General features: G+C 42.7%; 1 protein-coding gene across 1 annotated transcript in view; it reads right to left on the minus strand.

The window, feature by feature from the left end:
* LOC135507832 (protein FAM193A-like) overlaps window positions 1-18,597 on the minus strand; it is a 56,014-nt gene that overhangs the window by 31,396 nt on the left and 6,021 nt on the right. The window contains 4 exon segments of the mRNA XM_064927512.1: window positions 10,885-11,069; window positions 12,661-12,906; window positions 13,283-13,357; window positions 15,377-17,737. Of these exon segments, the coding sequence (XP_064783584.1) occupies window positions 10,885-11,069; window positions 12,661-12,906; window positions 13,283-13,357; window positions 15,377-15,595 (725 nt within the window). The 5' untranslated portion in view covers window positions 15,596-17,737.

Genomic DNA, 18,597 nt, shown 5'->3' on the forward strand with positions numbered 1-18,597 from the left:
AAAAAGATGTTTATCTAAACCAGATCTATTGGGTTATATTCTCCTACATTCAATTCACATTTACACAAGTGGTACCAAGAATATGCATATACAGTTCGATTTGGGTATGTCTTCAGGTGGAATTTGAAAAAAGTAGGGTAGAGGTTAATAATAACAAACTATAGTTATGGCAAGTCAGTTAGGACACCTACTGTCTACATGACACAAGTATTGTTTACAGACAGATTATTTAACTTATAATTCACTGTATCACAACTCCAGTGGGTCAGAAGTTTACATACACTATTGTTGACTGCCTTTAAAACAGCTTGGAAAATTCTGTGTACCTGTGGATGTATTTCAAAGCCTACCTTCAAACTCAGTGCTCTTTGCTTGAAATCATGGGAAAATCAAAAACAAATCAAAAACAATTTTTTTTGTAGACCTCCACAAGGCTGGTTCATCCTTGGGAGCAATTTCCAAATGCCTGAAGGTATCACGTTCATCTATACAAACAATAGTACGCAAGTATAAACACCATGAGACCACGCAGCCATCATACCACTCAGGAAGAAGATGCATTCCGTCTCCTTGAGATGAACGTACTTTGGTGCGAAAAGTGCAAATCAATCCCAGAACAGCAGCAAAGGACCTTGTGAAGATGCTGGAGGAAACAGGTAAAAATGTATCCATATCCACAGTAAAACAAGTCAGCAGGAGGGACTGGTGTTTGAATCGCCGCGACTCCAGCTCGCCTAGCTACTCACTGGACTCTATGATCACTCGGTTACACATGCCTCTCCCTAATGTCAATATGCCTTGTCTATTGCTGTTTTAGTCATTTTTGTCTTATTTCACTGTAGAGCCTCCAGCGCTGCTCAATATGCCTTAGCTAGCCCTTATGTTCCACCCACCACACATGTAGTGACCGCACCTGGCTTAAATGGTACCTCTAGAGACAAAACCTCTCTCAGTCACTCAATGCCTAGGCTTACCTCCACTGTACTCACATCCTACCATACCCTTGTCTGTACATTATGCCTCAAATCTATTTTTCCGTGCCCAGAAACCAGCCCCCTTTTACTCTCTGTTCTAAACGCACTAGACGACCAGATCTTTTAGCCTTTAGTCGTACTCTCATCTTACTCCTCCTCTGTTCCTTTAGTGATGTAGAGGTTAACCCAGGCCCTGCAGCCCCCAGCATCACTCCCATTCCCCAGGCGCTCTCATTTGTTGACTTATGTAACCGTAAAAGCATTGGTTTCATGCATGTTAACATAAGAAGCATCCTCCCTAAGATTGTTTTATTCACTGCTTTAGCATACAGTCCTGAAATTTCCATCCCTAACTATAACTTTTTCAGACAAGATGGAACTGCCAAAGGGGGCGGAATTGCAATCTACTGCAGAGATAGCTTGCAGAGTTCTGTCCTACTATCCAGGCCTGTGCCTAAACAATTCAAGCTTCCACTTATAAAAATCCACCTTTCCAGAAACAAGTCTATCACAGTTGCCGCTTGTTATAGACCCCGCTCAGCCCCCAGCTGTGCCCTGACCACCATATGTGAATTGATCGCCCCCCATCTATCTTCAGAGTTCGTACTGTTAGGTGACCTAAACTAGGACATGTTTAACACCCCGACCGTCCTACAATCTAAGCTCAATGCCCTCAATCTCACACAAATCATCAAGGAACCTACCAGGTACAACACTAAATCCGTAACCATGGGCACCCTCTTAGATATCATCCTGACCAACTTTCCCTCTAAATAAACCTCTACTGTATTAAACCAGGATTTTAGCGATCACAGCCTCATTGCCTGCGTGCGTAGTGGGTCAGCGGTCAAATGTCCACCCCTCATCACTGTCAAACGCTCCCTAAAACACTTCAGCGAGCAGGCCTTACTAATCGACCTGGCCCGGGTATCCTGGAAGGATATTGACCTCATCCGGATGCCTGGTTATTCTTTAGAAGTGCTTCCCTCATCATCTTAAATAAGCATGCCCATTCAAAAAACATAGAACTAAGAACAGATATAGCCCTTGGTTCAATCCAGACCTGTCTGCCCTTGACTAGCACAAAAACATCCTGTGGCGTTCTGCACTAGCTTCGAATAGCCCCCGAGATATGCAACCTTTCAGGGAAGTCAGGAACCAATATAGTCAGTCAGTTAGGGAAGCTAAGGCTAGCTTTTTCAAGCAGAAATTTGCTTCACTAACTCCCAAAATTTTTGGAACATGGAGAATAGGAGCACCTCCTCCCAGCTGCATTGAGGATAGGAAACACTCTCAGTACAGATAAATCTACGATAATCAATCATTTAGCCACCTGGCTACCCCTAACCCGGACAACATCTCAGCACCCCCTGCAGCAACTTGTCCAGACTCCACCCACTTCTCCTTAACACAAATCCAGACAGCTGATGTTCTGAAAGAACTACAAAAACTGGATCCCAACAAATCTGCTGGGCTAGATAATCAGGACCCTCTCTTTTTAAAATGATCCACCGAAATTGTTGCAATCCCTATTACTAGCCTACTCAACCACTCTTTCATATCGTTTGAGATCCCCAAATATTGGAAAGCTGCCGCGGTCATCCCCCTCTTCAAAAAGGGAGACACTCTAGACCCAAACTGTTACAGACCTATATCCATCCTGCTCTGCCTTTCTAAAATCTTAGAACGCCAAGTTAACAATCCCACCGTAACTTCTCCACTATGCAATCTGGTTTCCGAGCTGGTCATAAGTGCACCTCAGCCACGGTCAAGGTCTTAACTCTTGAAACTCTAGGGGCGCAATTTCATTTTTGGATGAAAAACGTTCCCGTTTTAAACAAGATATTTTGTCACAAAAAGATGCTCGACTATGCATATAATTGATAGCTTTGGAAAGAAAACACTGAATTTTCCAGAACTGCAAAGATATTGTCTGTGGGTGCCCTAGAACGGGAGCTACAGGCAAAACCAAGATGAAACGGCATGATGAGGCTCCATTTTCCATTGTCTCCTTATATGGCTGTGAATGCGAGAGGAATGAGCCTGCCCTTTCTGTCGTTTCCCCAAGGTGTCTGCAGCATTGTGACGTATTTGTAGGCATATCATTGGAAGATTGACCATAAGAGACTACATTTTCCAGGTGTCCGCCCGGTGTCCTCCGTCGAAATTGGTGCGTCTTTTTCAGCTGCTGGTATTTTTCCATGCGATTCTGAGGGGAAAGCAGGCTTCCACGAACTGCATATCAATGAAGAGATATGTGAAAAAACACCTTGAGGATTGATTCTAAACAACGCCATGTTTCGGTCGATATTATGGAGTTAATTCGGAAAAAGTTTGACGTTTTGGTGACTGAATTTTCGGTTCGTTTCGGTAGCCAAATGTGATGTACAAAACGGAGCGATTTCTCCTACACAAAGATTCTTTCAGGAAAAACTGAACATTTGCTATGCAACTGAGTGAGAGTCTCCTCATTGAAAACATCCGAAGCTCTTCAAAGGTAAATGATTTTATTTATTTGGTTATCTGGTTTTTGTGAAAATGTTGCGTGCTTAAATGCTACTCAAAAGCTAGCTTAGCATACTCTTACACAAATTAGTGATTTGCTATGGTTCAAAAGCATATTTTGAAAATCTGAGATGACAGTGTTGTTAAGAAAAGGCTAAGCTTGAGAGCAGGTGCATTATTTTCATTTTATTTGCGATTTTCAGAAATCGTTAACGTTGCGTTATGCTAATGAGCCTGAGGCTTTATTCACGATCCCGGATCCGGGGTGGGGAGTATCAAGAGGTTAAACAACAACATAACCGCCATCAAAAAAAGACAATACTGTGCAGCCGTCTTCAACCTGGCCAAAGCTTGACTGTCAATCACCGCATTCTAAATGGAAACTCAATAGCCCTTCTCTAATGACTGCCTCACCTGGTCCACAAACTACTTCTCTGATAGAGCTCAGTGTGTCAAATCGGAGAGCCTGTTGTCTGGACCTCTGGCAGTCTATGGGGTGCCACAGGGTTCAATTCTCGGGCAGACTCTTTTCTCTGTATATAGCAAAGACGTCGCTCTTGCTGCTGGTGATTCTCTGATCCACCTCGATGCAGACAACACCATTCTGTATTCATCTGGCGCTTCCTTGGACACTGTGCTAACAAACCTCCAAACGAGCTTCAACACTCTTCCGTAGGCTCCAACTGATTTTAACTGCTAGTAAAACTAAATGCATGCTCCTTCAACTGATTGCTGCCCGTACCCTCCCGCCCGACGAGCAACACTACTCCGGACGGTTCTGACCTAGAATATGTGGACAACTACAAATACCTAGGTGTCTGGTTAGACTGTAAACTCATATTAAGCATCTCCAATCCAAAATTAAAATCTAGAATCGGCATCCTATTTCGCAACAAAGCCTCCTTCACTCATGCCGCCAAACATACCCTCGTAAAACTTACTAGCCTACTGATCCTTGACTTCGGTGATGTAATTTACAAAATAGCCCCCAACACTCTACTCAGCAAACTGGATGTAGTCCATCACAATGCCATCCGTTTTGCCACCAAAGCCCCATATACTACCCACCACTGAGACCTGTACACTCTAGTTGGCTGGCCCTCACTAAATATTAGGCTCCAAACACACTGGCTCCAGGTCATCGATAAGTCTTAGCTAGGTAAAGACCCGCCTTATCTCAGCTCCCTGGTCACCATAGCAACAGCCACCCGTAACACGCGCTCCAGCAGGTATATTGCACTGGTCATCCCCAAAGCCTACAGTTCCTTTGGCCGCCTTTCCTTCCAGTTCTCTGCTGCCAATGACTGGAACAAATTGCAAAAATCTCTGAAGCTGGAGTCTCCCTCTCTACCTTTAAGCATCAGCTGTCAGAGCAGCTTACCGATCACTGTACCTGTACACAGCCAATCTGTAAATAGCATACCCGACTACCTCATCCCCATATTGTTACTTACCCTTTTGCACCCCAGTATCTCTACTTGCACATCACCATCGGCACATCCATCACTCCAGTATTAATGCTAAATTGTAATTATTTTTGCCTCTAGGGCCTATTTATTGCCTAGCTCCTAACTTGTCTACATTTGCAAACTACATAGATTTTTCTGTTTGTTCTACGTTTGTTTGTGTGTAACTGTGTTGTTTTTGTCACACTGCTTTGCTTTATCTAGGCCAGGTTGCAGTTGCAAATGGGTCTTCCAAATGGACAATGACCCCAAGCATACTTCCAAAGTTGTGGCAAAATTACTTAAGGACAACCAAGTCACGGTATTGGAGTAGCCATCACAAAGCCCTGACCTCAATCCTATAGAATATTTGTGAGCAGAACTGAAAAAGCTTTTGCGAGCAAGGAGGCCTACAAACCTGACTCAGTTACACCAGTTCTGTCAGGAGAATGGGCCAAAATTCACCCAACTTATTTTGGGAAGCTGTTGGAAGGCTACCCGAAACGTTTGACCCAAGTTAAACAATGTAAAATCAATGCTACCAAATACTACTTGTGTGTTTTTATCTTCTGACCCACTGGGAATGTGATGAAAGAAAGACAAGCTGATATAAATAATTCTCTCTACTATTATTCTGACATTTCACATTCTTAAAATAAAGTGGTGCTCCTAACTGACCTAAAACAGGGAATATTTACTAGGATTAAATGTCAGGAATCGTGAAAAACTGAGTTTAAATGTATTTGGCTAAGAGGTATGTAAACTTCCGACTTCAGCTGTAGGATGCGACGTACTAAGAATGAAATACAAATTAAAAGCAAAAAAGGATGGTCTATTGTACAGAGAAGAGAACAAAAAGTTTGAGATTAGATTTTTTGTTTGTAAATAGTTTGCTACAATGACGCACTTAGTTATCTACCCAACTCGTTCCTTTCTCTTAGCATGTACAGGCATGCTAAGGTTTAAAGTATTTAAGTACTACTTAAGTAGTTTTTGGGGGTATCTGTACTAGAGGTCGACCGATTAATCGGAATGGCCGATTTCAAGTTTTCATAATCGGAAATTGATATTTTTGGGCGCAGATTTGCAGATTTAAAAAATGTATTTTTTTTACATCTTTATTTAACTAGGCAAGTCAGTTAAGACCACATTCTTATTTTCAATGACGGCCTAGGAACGGTGGGTTAACTGCCTCGTTCAGGGCCAGAAAGACAGATTTCCACCGTGTCAGCTGGGGGATCCAATCTTGCAACCTTACAGTTAACTAGTCCAACGCAATAACGACCTGCCTCTCTCTCGTTGCACTCCACAAGGAGACTGCCTGTTACGCAAATGCAGTAAGCCAAGCTAAGTTGCTAGCTAGCATTAAACTTATCTTATAAAAAAACAGTCAGTCATAATCACTAGTTAACTACACATGGTTGATGATATTACTAGATATTATCTAGCGTGTCCTGAGTTGCATATAATCTGACTGAGCATACAAGTATCTGGCTGAGCGGTGGTAGGCAGAAGCAGGCACGTAAACATTCATTCAAACAGCACTTTCGCACGTTTTGCCAGCAGCTCTTCGTTGTGCGTCAAGCATTGCGTTGTTTATGACTTCAAACCTATCAACTCCCGAGATGAGACTGGTGTGACCGAAGTGAAATGGCTGGCTAGTTAGCGCGGACAAATACCGTTTCAAACTTCACTCGCTGAGCCTTGGGGTGGTTGTTTCCCTTGCTCTGCATGGGCAACGCTGCTTCGATGTGGTGGCTGTTGTCGTTATGTTGCTGGTTCGAACCCAGGGAGGAGCGAGGAGAGGGACGGGGGCTATACTGTTACACTGGCAATACTAAAGTGCCTATAAGAACATCCAATAGTCAAATACAAATGTTATAGGGTGAAATAGTCCTATAATAACTACAACCTAAAACTTCTTACCTGGGAATATTGAAGACTCATGTTAAAAGGAACCACCAGCTTTCATATGTTCTCATGTTCTGAGCAAGGAACTGAAACGTTAGCTTTCTTACATAGCACATATTGCAATTTTACGTTCTTCTCCAACACTTTGTTTTTGCATTATTTAAACCAAATTGAACATGTTTCATTATCTACTTGACTCTAAATTGATTTTATTGATGTATTATATTAAGTTAAAATAAGTGTTCATTCAGTATTGTTGTATTTGTCATTATTACAAATCCATTTTCCTTAATATTTAAAAAAAAAATAAAAAAAAAATAAATAAATAAAAATCGGCCGATTAATCGGTATCGGCTTTGTTGGCCCTCCAATAAACGGTATCGGTGTTGAAAAAAAAATCATAAATCGGTCGACCTCTAATCTGTACTTTACTATTTATATTTTTGACAACTTTTACTTCACTACATTCCTGAAGAAAATAAAATGTACTTTTTACTCCATGAATGTTGGTTCAATTCACGCACTATCAAGAGAACATCCCTGGTCATCCCTACTGCCTCTGATCTGGCGGACTCACTAAACACACATGCTTCATTTGTAAATTATGTTGGAGTATGCCCCTGGTTAAAAAGAAAGAAAAAAATGGTGCAGTCTGGTTTGCTTTATATAAAGGAATTTGAAATTATTAATACTTCAGTATATTTAAAAACAAATACTTTTACACTTTACTCAAGTCGTATTTTACTGGGTAATTAGAGTCATTTTCTATTAAGGCATCATTACTTTCACTTAAGTATGACAATTGGGTTCCTTTTCTACCACTGTGTACACGTAGTAAGTACACTATCATGCTTTTGGGATGTGTCTTTTCAGATTCAACAAAGATTCTTTAGTTGTGGACACTACATCATCGACTCCCTCTCTTGCTCCTCATCTTTGTAAGTCACCTTGATTGATCAGTTTCTTTATGAAAATATTTAGTGAACTCCATCACAGTAGCTAAAGCAAGGGGCTATAGCAGCAGCACACAAGGAGACTACGAATGCATCCTGGGCCTGGCGTGCCCCGAGTTTGTGAAATGAGCGCTACTGAAGCGAAATTGGAGCTGGAGAGAAGGCCGACGCTCCAGCCTTTGGGAATCTTGTGCCAGTCAAACTGGGCACACTCCACATCTGCTCCAGCTTCGCTCACATACTCTGGTCCGAACAACCACCACAGCAGAGCCAGATCACTGTGACCGAAGAGATAACAGGGAAATATGTGGTAGTTATCTGCAGTTTGCGAACTAGTCATTCTTTTTTAAATGACTTTACTGATTTGAGAATCATTTATTTTGTTTGAACTGCTGGCCGCAATAAATCAATGAATTGCAGTGAAGGATTGATACATGCTCCTCTGTCTCAGTGGCTCCAGAGACATGTTCAGACCAACAACTGTCGATCATATGTGCGCAATAGAAAACAGATTATGCTGCAGCATAGAGAACTATTTGGCTTAAAACCTTACTAATACTGAGCACATATTACTTTTTACTGCTTTATATGAAACAAACATGACCAATAACAACAATTCAACAACAGACAAACTGAACAAGTTCCACAGACATGCGACTAACAGAAATTTAATAATGTGTCCTTGAACAAAGGGGGGGGGGGTCAAAATCAAAAGTCAATGCTGCTGGTGGCCACACCAGATACTAAGTACTGCAGTGCATCTCCTCCTCATGGACTCATGGACACCAGATTTGTCAGTTCTTGCTGTGAGATGATACCCCCTCTTCCACCAAGGCACCTGCAAGTTCCCGGACATTTATGGGGGAAATAGCCCCTAGCCCTCAACCTCCGATCCAACAGGAAATCACGCACAGAACGAGCAGTATGGCTGGTGGCATTGTCATGCTGAAGGGTCATGTCAGGATGAGCCTGCAGGAAGGGTACCACATGACAGAGGAGGATGTCTTCCCTGTAACGCACAAGCTCAGTCCAATGATGATGTGACACTCTGCCCCAGACCATGACGGACCCTCCACCTCCATATCAATCCTGGTCCAGAGTACAGACCTCGGTGTAACGCTCATTCCGTCGACGATAAACGTGAATCCGACCATCATCCCTGGTGAGACAAAACCGCGACTTGTCAGAAAAGAGCACTTATTGCCAATCCTTTCTGGTCGCAGGTGTGATGTTCAGATGTACCAATCCTGTGCAGGTGTTGTTACACGTGGTCTGCCACTGTGAGGACGATCAGCTGTCCATCCTGTCTCCCTGTAGCGCTATCTTAGGCGTCTCACAGTACGGACATTGCAATTTATTGCCCTCGCCACATCCGCAGTCCTCCTTGCAGCATGCCTAAGGCCCGTTCACACAGATGAGCAGGGACCCTGGGCAACTTTCTTTGGTGTTTTTCAGAGTCAGTAAAAAGGCCTCTTTAGTGTCCTAAGTTTTCATAATTGACTTTAATTGCCTACCGTCTGTAAGCTGTTGGTGTCTTTACGACCGTTCCACAGGTGCATGTTCTTCTTCGATATAGGGGGCGCTCTTTTAATTTTTGGATAAAAAAACATTCCCGTTTTAAACAAGATATTTTGTCACGAAAAGATGCTTGACTATGCATATAATTGACAGCTTTGGAAAGAAAACACTGACGTTTCCAAAACTGCAAAGATATTGTCTGTGAGTGCCACAGAACTAATGCTACAGGCGAAACCAAGATGAAATTTCATACAGGAAATGCCCCAGATTTTGAATGCGCTGTGTCCCAATGTCTCCTTATATGGCTGTGAATGAGCCTACACTTTCTGTCATTTCCCCAAGGTGTCTGCAGCATTGTGACATATTGGTAGGCATATCATTGGAAGATTGACCATTTTACACTACATTTACCAGGTGTCCGCTTGATGTCCTCCGTCGAAATTATTGCGCAATCTCCAGCTGCGTCCACTTTTCCATTTGGTTCAGAGGAGAAAGGCAACTGCCACGAATGATTTATCATCGAATAGATGAAAAAAATGAAGGTTTGAGGGTTGATCAACCTTGAGGGTTGATTCTAAACAACGTTTGCCATGTTTCTGTCGATATTATGGAGTTAATTTGGAAAAGAGTTCGGCGTTGTAATGACTGAATTTTCTGGGATTTTTCTTAGCCAAACGTGATGAACAAAACGGAGCAATTTCTCCTACACAAATAATCTTTTTGGAAAAACTGAACATTTGCTATCTAACAGTCTCCTCATTGAAAACATCTGAAGTTCTTCAAAGGTAAATTATTTTATTTGAATGCTTTTCTTGTTTTTGTGAAAATGTTGCCTGCTGAATGCTATATGCTAGCTATCGATACTCTTACACAAATGCTTGTGTAGCTATGGTTGAAAAGCATATTTTGAAAATCTGAGATGACAGTGTTGTTAACAAAAGGCTAAGCTTGTGAGCCAATATATTTATTTCATTTAATTTGCGATTTTCATGAATAGTTAACGTTGCGTTATGCTAATGAGCTTGAGGCTATGATTACGCTCCCAGATAGGGGATTGCTCGACGCTAGAGGTTAATTGTTTATGGTTCATTGAACAAGCATGGGAAACAGTGTTTAACCCGTTTACAATTACGATCTGTGAAGTTATTTGGATTTTTACAAATTATCTTTGAAAGACGAGAGTCATGAAAAAGGACATTTTTTGCTAAGTTTAGCTTATTTTGTCACAAACTGAAATTAGGTGACCTATTAGAGTTTTAGCAAACAGGTAATCAATCAAGTGAGTTAAAGTATTTGAAAGAAAAAGAAAAGATGCTGATGGACAGAGATCAGCCAATAAAACCAGCGGATTGGTCGTCCACTCCAGACTGTTCGACAGAGAGAGAGCCGGCTGGTGGATTAGATTAGTCATTATCTGACAATGCTAGAAAGGATGGCAGCACAGGTGGCGGCTTCTTGAAACTCCCTGAACACATAGCTGATATACTAGGCTAGCTCAATATGTCAAACGATAGACACTTTCGTCCTTTCCTAGTGTGGTTGTCTAGTGACCACCACAAATGTGTCCATCCAGCTCACCGTCTCTCGTTGCAGGCCTCACAACTGCACACGGTGTCAGCGGTCATAGGGGTGGTGAGGTCTGGGACGGGGAGAGTGGGGAGGGTTGGGGGTGTGCCACCATTGGTCAGTCTGCCCCCTGTGTCGGGCAGCTCTTGGCCCAAGCCTCCATTACCCACAGGCATTTGCAACAGGAAGTCTTGGCTCTGGGGGAATGAAAAATTACAGAGCATCAGAAAGTGCAAAACAGCAGTGATAATGCAACCAAGCGTGACCATAATAGTGACATAACTTTACCAACTGTCACCTTAGGTTTGTATTCTGAAGTATTTAATCGCAGCAAAGTGCACATAGAAGTCGATGCTCGTTATACTTGACTAGAGACAAAATTCCAGAACTTAGCTGCAATTAATTCCAGAAATTAGAGAACGTAATCAAGCAAATAGCAGAAAAAAGAGATGGAAAGAAAAATAAGCGCATTCCAGGCCAGAGGGGCACTCCAGGAATTGTCGGGCTCTCCCCAACTTCAGAATTCAATTAGCCGCTAGACGTCGCCAACAGAGTGGCTCTTACAAGTGAGGCAAGACAGTGTACGCGGAACAGCCATTAACATGAAGTCATTAGCACGAGAGACATCTAAACACTGGTGTGGCTTTCAGTCTAAGGTCATTATCTCCCGCTGATAGGAAAGGAGGAGCCAAAGACTATAATGCTGAGTCATCAGAGAGGGAAACTGTAACGTTATACAACGTGTGCGTTTGTTCAGGACTCAGGTGTTTCTGCTCCTTGTTACACCTCCACCTGTTGCCTGTTTCTCCCACTTTCTCTGCGTGTGTGTGTATGGTACGGGTCGGTGTCCCTCTCTTTGGTCGTTTTCGACATCATCAAATCTGTCATGCATTTGGGTAAATGTTGACTGACTAATCTACAAATAATAATGAGTAGTTATTTATGGCAAGGTAATTTGTAGATTAGTCAGTCGGCTGCAAGCCCTCTGTCTCCTTACCTATTTATTCCTTGTTGTGCTCTACCTTTAGTATGCCATCACGCTTCTGCGCCGACTCTATGGATGTGTTCGAGCAGTAACGCTAACAAAGCCGATAGTAGACGAAAGTCAGCGAGTAAAGTCGGGAAAGGTATCTGCAACAGCAAGGCTCAGATCAACATGGAACTGTCTGCTATTGTTAATAAAAGTTTGTCTTTATAAAAATGTCTATACCCCCATATCACACTCACAAAATGAAAATATTAACATGTGTAAAATGTATTGATTAGAGTTCTCAAATGTCACTTTTGTTTGTATCTCCTGTTTCTGTAGAATAGCAGTAAAGCTGGTTCAAATTTCAGCATGTAGTTGGTCACGTTCACACGGGTCAACCAAAAACACCCTAATGATCGGTTGACAAATAGTGCCTCCCACAATGCAGGTGATGGCTGCATGGTGGAGTTGGTAAGAAGCAACTGCAGCGACTTGAAGGCGAATTCATAAAAAAAAAAAACTGCATGACCTTTGATCACATGGTTTTGGGAAAGTTCCTGCAGTCGACCTGGAGGTGCAAGTCAGAAAATGTTCATCCCCATAATGCAACACACTTTGAAAGGCCTAGACAAAATGTATATGTTATGTTACACCAATGCCTGCCTGCATCTATCTGGCATTTGGCTATCCACTAACTGCACACAAATATCCATTTAAACAGCCTTTGTCATTCAGTTCATTGGTCCAGCATCACCTTTTCACCAACCTGCTTCTCCCTCCCTCCACCCACACCCCTCCACCAGCCTGTGGTGACTCACCACCAGTGACTGCTCCAGGGAGGAGTGGCGGTCCTCCTTCTCTACCGTGCGCCGGCAGTCGGAGCACACCCACAGGGGCAGATGCAGTGCGCTGGGGGACTGTGCCATACCATTCTGCCCTGCCCCGGGGAGCACCGTGTCAGGATGGAGGGTGCTGTCTGGCTTGCGCTCACTCCGGCACAGGAGGCAGCGGTCACCGGTAGTGGAGTATGGGGCCCTCTGACTCAGGCCAAATGTGAACGGGGTCTGGTGGTTGGAGACGGAGTGGATGTCAGTTAGACGAGTGTGTAGCACTACTGTAGTGGCAGTAACCAGTAGCTACTAACTAGTCCTCCAATATGAAGCCTACACCTGCAGGTTCTAAAGTTAATTAAGAATGTCACGAGCAGTAAGCACAAACAGGTGGAACAAATGTTTAATTGTAAACTGAATGGTAGAGTTATTTGTCCTAAAGTTTAGGATGGGCCATTTCCATTTTTTTCATACATTTTGTGCCTACTGAACGCCACCCCGGGGCTTTTCAGTTCACACAGACAGTGATACTCACAGCAGATAAACTGATGCTGATCTGTTACCGTAGGCCTAACAGGAGTAGCTGCGGAGACAGTGAGTGATGTATTACCTGAAGGACTCCAGAGAAGTCGGAATTCACCGGCCCCTCCGAAAATTGTGGTGTAACGTTACCGTTCATAGGGACCTGGAGGACACAAAGGGCCCGACATGAACCAACACCGCCGGAGTCACCCCTCTCATTAGCACGGATGCCAAGCGTCAATTACAAGGCTATCTGAAGCATGTTAGCACTTGACCTGGCTGGGGGCTACTTGGCCACACACAATTAAGGTTTGTCTCCGAATTATGTTATTTGAATTACAAATAAAACACAAAGCAGTTGATGTGTCCTGGCAAAATTGCAAGGAACATATGCAGATATTACGTTTCATATTAATGCTCAGCGCAGCAGTATATTGACGAGGCCAGCAAGTTCACCTGCTGTTTCTGTCTTCAACAGCTGATCTTTACATATGCGGAGGGTAGTCTTGATTTGGAATTGATAGATCAAATGCAGTGTATGTATGCATTATGCAAATATTGTGTAAACATCTGAATAATTAATCAAAACACATTGATGAGGTAAACAAAAGGTTATGAGGAAAATTATATTACTTCTTAGATGAAAATAATAGTCCAGACTAGTGTAAATGCTGAGCAGATCTATGCAAATTCCTTCCACAATAAGTAGCCTGGCCTAGCTGCTTTGCATGTCTTGAGTGGGACTGACCCCAAACCTTCCCAAGACAGGTAGCAGATGCCATGTAAAGTAAGTACACTAGCCAGCATCTCTTGGCAGCTGTCTTTCTCTTTCCTTGAGTACACAACCATCAAGATTAATAATTTGACCAATAACTGGTCCTGCAAGAGATGGGGCCTACTGAATGTATATGATGGAGAGAATGTCTGGCATATAGGATAGTTATTCTAATGAAACTCAATCTTTGAATGAGTGCAATACGTTGCATTTAGCTCAAATCAGACTTTCCTTGGATTTGCTTAGACAGTGACTAGGTATGCAAGTTATTAACAAGTCTGCATTATGGATTTGTTTGGGAATATTGGCTCATCATATGAGAAAGTCCTTCAGCCCTAAAGATGGTAAACCTAGTAGTAGCCAATGTGAGGTACACATGATAGGCCTAGTCTTTGGTGATTAGTGGATGTTGTTTCCCTGGCTACTGTTGTGATATAGAGAGACTGACAAGGCATAGCTACAATATATGGAGAGGTGGTAAGAAACCGAGAGTAAAGCAAGACACTCAATATGCCATTTCACAGCAAAGTATGTAATGTTGTTATGTTAGCTATGCCATTGGTACATTGCAGGATCGTGGTTGTGGAAGTTATTTGGCTGGCTTGGCTGTGTGACAGTAGTCTTGCAGTTGTCTGTAAACGCTGCGGACGACCTAACAAGTAATGACCTACCTATGAAATAATTGGTTCGAGTAAACAAACTATAGGCCTACTGTTACTTAGCAGGCAAATCCGATGACACTGACAGACTCGACTGAGACTTCCTGTAACGTTAGTCTGGTGAGCCACTACTCCTGCTAAAATTGTGAATATGAAAACATCAGACAAGAAATGGAAGGCCAACTGGCTGTACAAATTGATGCGAAATTGTTAGCTAGTTGCTAGTCAGTTACAAGAGACAATTCAGTTTAAGGGCACAGTGCAGTGTCGATGGTCAGCTTGGTCATAGCTAACGTTAGCTAACTATCTAGCGTGTAAACTAAGTTATCCATCTAGCAAGTAACAAACATCCACTCACACAACGTTGCGAACAGTTAGCTAATAAGATAACGACTGTGGAGTAAGCAAATTATGCTATTTTCGGGCTGTCAACATTGTGTTTGTCGAGTAGCTAGAACAAGATGGCTAGAAACGTCAGCCAGGCTAGTTTATGTTCAAGTTGACCAAGTAGCTAACGTTATAACTAACACGTTACCTTACCTGGAAAGTTTACTAACGTGGTTAGCCAGCTAAACGAACTTGTTGGCTGTTGTCAACGTCGGGTTGCCATTTCCCGAGTTAACGTTAACTAACTAGCTACCTCAGTGGCTTAGCTAACGTTACTGAAGAATGTCAGGCCTCAAATGTCTCGATTATGTGTAAACGCGATCTAACGTTAGTGTTCAATACGTCGACTGTATATTCTCACCTCTCCGTTCAGGCCTGTTATAGAGACCATGTTCCCATTTCCAGAGCTCCCTGGTGTCAGAAAGCCCATGGTAGACACGGGTGTTGCCGTGGCTTGAGGACTCAAGGCCGTGGCTGAAACCCCGGCCTTGCCACTGGTACTGCAGACAGTGCTACTGCTGCCACCGCCCCGCTTGTTCTTCCTGCGTTTAGCTCCTCGTTTAGCATCGGTTGGACTCATTTTCCCACAAATGTCAGAGACAACTTGCCGTTCAGTACAGGCAGAGTCTCAGGTGGAATGTCTGGCTCAAATCACTCTGTTATAAAAATACGATATTTTAAAGACGTCCAGTTAGACAGTCAACCCAGTACCTTCAGAGTCCTGATAGACTTGAGATTTCAATATGGCCACTGGACGGGAATTGGCTGCTCGAGCTTGCGTTGCAACAGTACGTTCCCCCCTCTGTCTTTGAGGATTCATGGGAAATGATGTTTTTTTCCGTTAGTGCTGGGGAGATGGATAATGACAGACTGGTTTTCTGACTGCATCCCCAAAATTGGAAGAAACACCAGAAGTGACCATTCATGATCCCATTCATAACCACTCCTGTTCATCAATACAAGTGGCAATTTGTATGCTACAGGTATATGCAATTATGTGTCCTCAAGGGGGAGTGGGCAAGTATTTATCATTTCAGTCAAGTGATCTGCACTAGGTCATGACAGATTGTTCATTGCATTAACTTGGCTTCACCGTTTATATCCTTGTTCATCTTCTTTAAGTGTGTGAATAATTTCCTGGAGGGTAGCTTTCTCCGTCTCTGCCCTTGCGTTCTCAGCCTTGGTCTGCTTGGAGGCACGCCTAAGATCTTCTGCATCCGAAAGCTCTTACCTACATCTCAGCTTTCTCTTTCTACACTTTCTCATAAGTATACTGGATATTTCTGGTGGTGAGCACTGAGCAGTAGATCTTACTCGTCATCTCTCCCCGCCCCCTCTTTCAGACCCTCTCCTGCTGGGCCCACTGGTCTGTAGTCCACCTGTGGTAAATTAAATTGATTGGACATGATTTGGAAAGGCACTGTCATCTTTCTTCAAAAACCAAGCCACGAGGTCGAAGGAATTATCCGTAGAGCACCGAGGCATGATTGTGTCGAGACACAGATCTGGGAAAGGGTACCAAAAAATGTCTGCAGCATTGAAGGTCTCCAAGAACACAGTGGCCTCCATCAATCTTAAATGGAATAAGTTTAGAACCACCAAGACTCTTCCTAGAGCTGGCCACCCGGCCAAACTGAGCAATCCGGGGAGAAGAGCCTTCGTCTAGAGTTCCTCTGTGGATATGGGAGAACCTTCCAGAAGGACAACCATCTCCGCAGCACTTCACCAATCAGGCCTTTGTGGTAGAGTGGCCAGATGGCAGCCATCCTCAGTGAAAAGCACATGACAGCCCTCTTGGAGTTTGCCAAAACTAGACCATGAGAAACAAGATTCTCTGGTATGATGAAACCAAGATTAAACTCTTTAGCCTGAATGCCAAGCATCACGTCTGGAGGAAACCTGGCACCATCCATACGGTGAATTATGGCAGTGGCAGCATCATGCTGTGGTGATGTTTTTCAGTGGCAGGGACTGGGAGACTAGTCAGGATCGAGGCAATGATGAGCGGAACAATGTACAGAGAGATCCTTGATGAAAACCTGCTCCAGAGCACACAGGACCTCAGACTGGGGGCGAAGATTTGTCTTCCTACAGGACAATGACCCTAAACAAACAGCCAAGACAACGCAAGAGTGGCTTCAGGACAAGTCTCTGTATGTTCTTGAGTGGCCCAGCCAGAGCCCGAACTTGAACCCAATCTAACATCTCTGGATAGACCTGAGAATAGCTGTGCAGCTTCACTCCCAATCCACCCTGAGAGAGCTTGAGAGGATCTGCAGAGAAGAATGGGAGAAACTCCCCAAATACAGGTGTGCCAAACTTGTAGCGTCATACCCAAGAAGACTTAAGGCTGTAATCGCTGTCAAAGGCACTTCAACAAAGTATTGAGTAACGGGTCTGAATACTTATGTAAATGTTATATTTCTTATTTTTTTAATGAATTAGCAAAAATTATAAAACATGTATTTGCTTTGCCATTATGGGGTCTTGTGTGTAGATTGATGAGGGGAAAAACAATTTAATACATTGTTGAATAAGGCTGTAACCTAACAAAATTTGGAAAAAGTCAAGGGAGCTGAATACTTTCCGATGGCACTATATGTCCTTCATCCATTCAAAACCTTGATTTGAGTATTTTCCAGCAGTTGGTGCAGCTTCAGCAGCAGCCTGCTCTTTACCGCTGCCTTTGCTTGACAGGGGTGCGTCCTTACATCTTACAGACCTGTAGAAAGAGAGAGAGAGACAATTCAATTGCTCTTAGCTTTCTTTCCTTGGGTGCACATATACTTTGAAATATGCACTTGGTGGTGGACTATATTGATATTATATATGACTCAATAAAAGTTAACAACGTTATTTGGGTAAGAGTCAATTCAACAGAATAAATACATACAAATACTAGATTTTAATTGGACAGTTACTTATTGTTACATATCGTGAAACAGACAGACATGCAGACATTTTAGGTGTGTATTTTTGGATTTCAGTTTCCTCACTGACATGACAATGACTTACAGAGGGGTTGGGGTCCACCAGCCTGGCCTGCCCAAAGCTCTGCAAAAAGAATATAAATCAAGTTCAGTACTTCAGTCTAAATGGTCCTAATATAATGTATGTCTTAAAGTAACTGTCCAATTAAAATCTAGTATTTGTATTTATTTATTCTGTTGAATTGACTCTTACCCAAATAACATTGTTAACTTTTATTAAGTCATATATAATATCAATATAGTCCATCTCTTTGCCCTGTGTAGAGGCTTTCTTGTGCTGCTTGCTGGAAAAACACATTTATTACAGACTTCCCTCTCACAAATGCAACTAGTCATTGCTTGAAATTTCCCAAATCACATTTTTCAGTTCAATCCTGTTTTGAAAAGCCATTTAAAATGTGCAGGGCAATGGCTTTATTACAGTTTTGTAATTAGACTCAGCGGATGTAATAGGGCTACCTTTTTTGTTCTTAAAGGTTGAAAAACAAAGATTTTTATAAAAGTATTAGCTGTTTATTTTTTAAAGCAATTTATATATGCAATTTCTGATATGTAGCCTGAAGGTCAAAGGTCAAAAGGTTAGTGAATGAAT

Source organism: Oncorhynchus masou, chromosome 21, assembly GCF_036934945.1.
Source record: "Oncorhynchus masou masou isolate Uvic2021 chromosome 21, UVic_Omas_1.1, whole genome shotgun sequence".
Taxonomy (NCBI): Eukaryota; Metazoa; Chordata; class Actinopteri; order Salmoniformes; family Salmonidae; genus Oncorhynchus; species Oncorhynchus masou.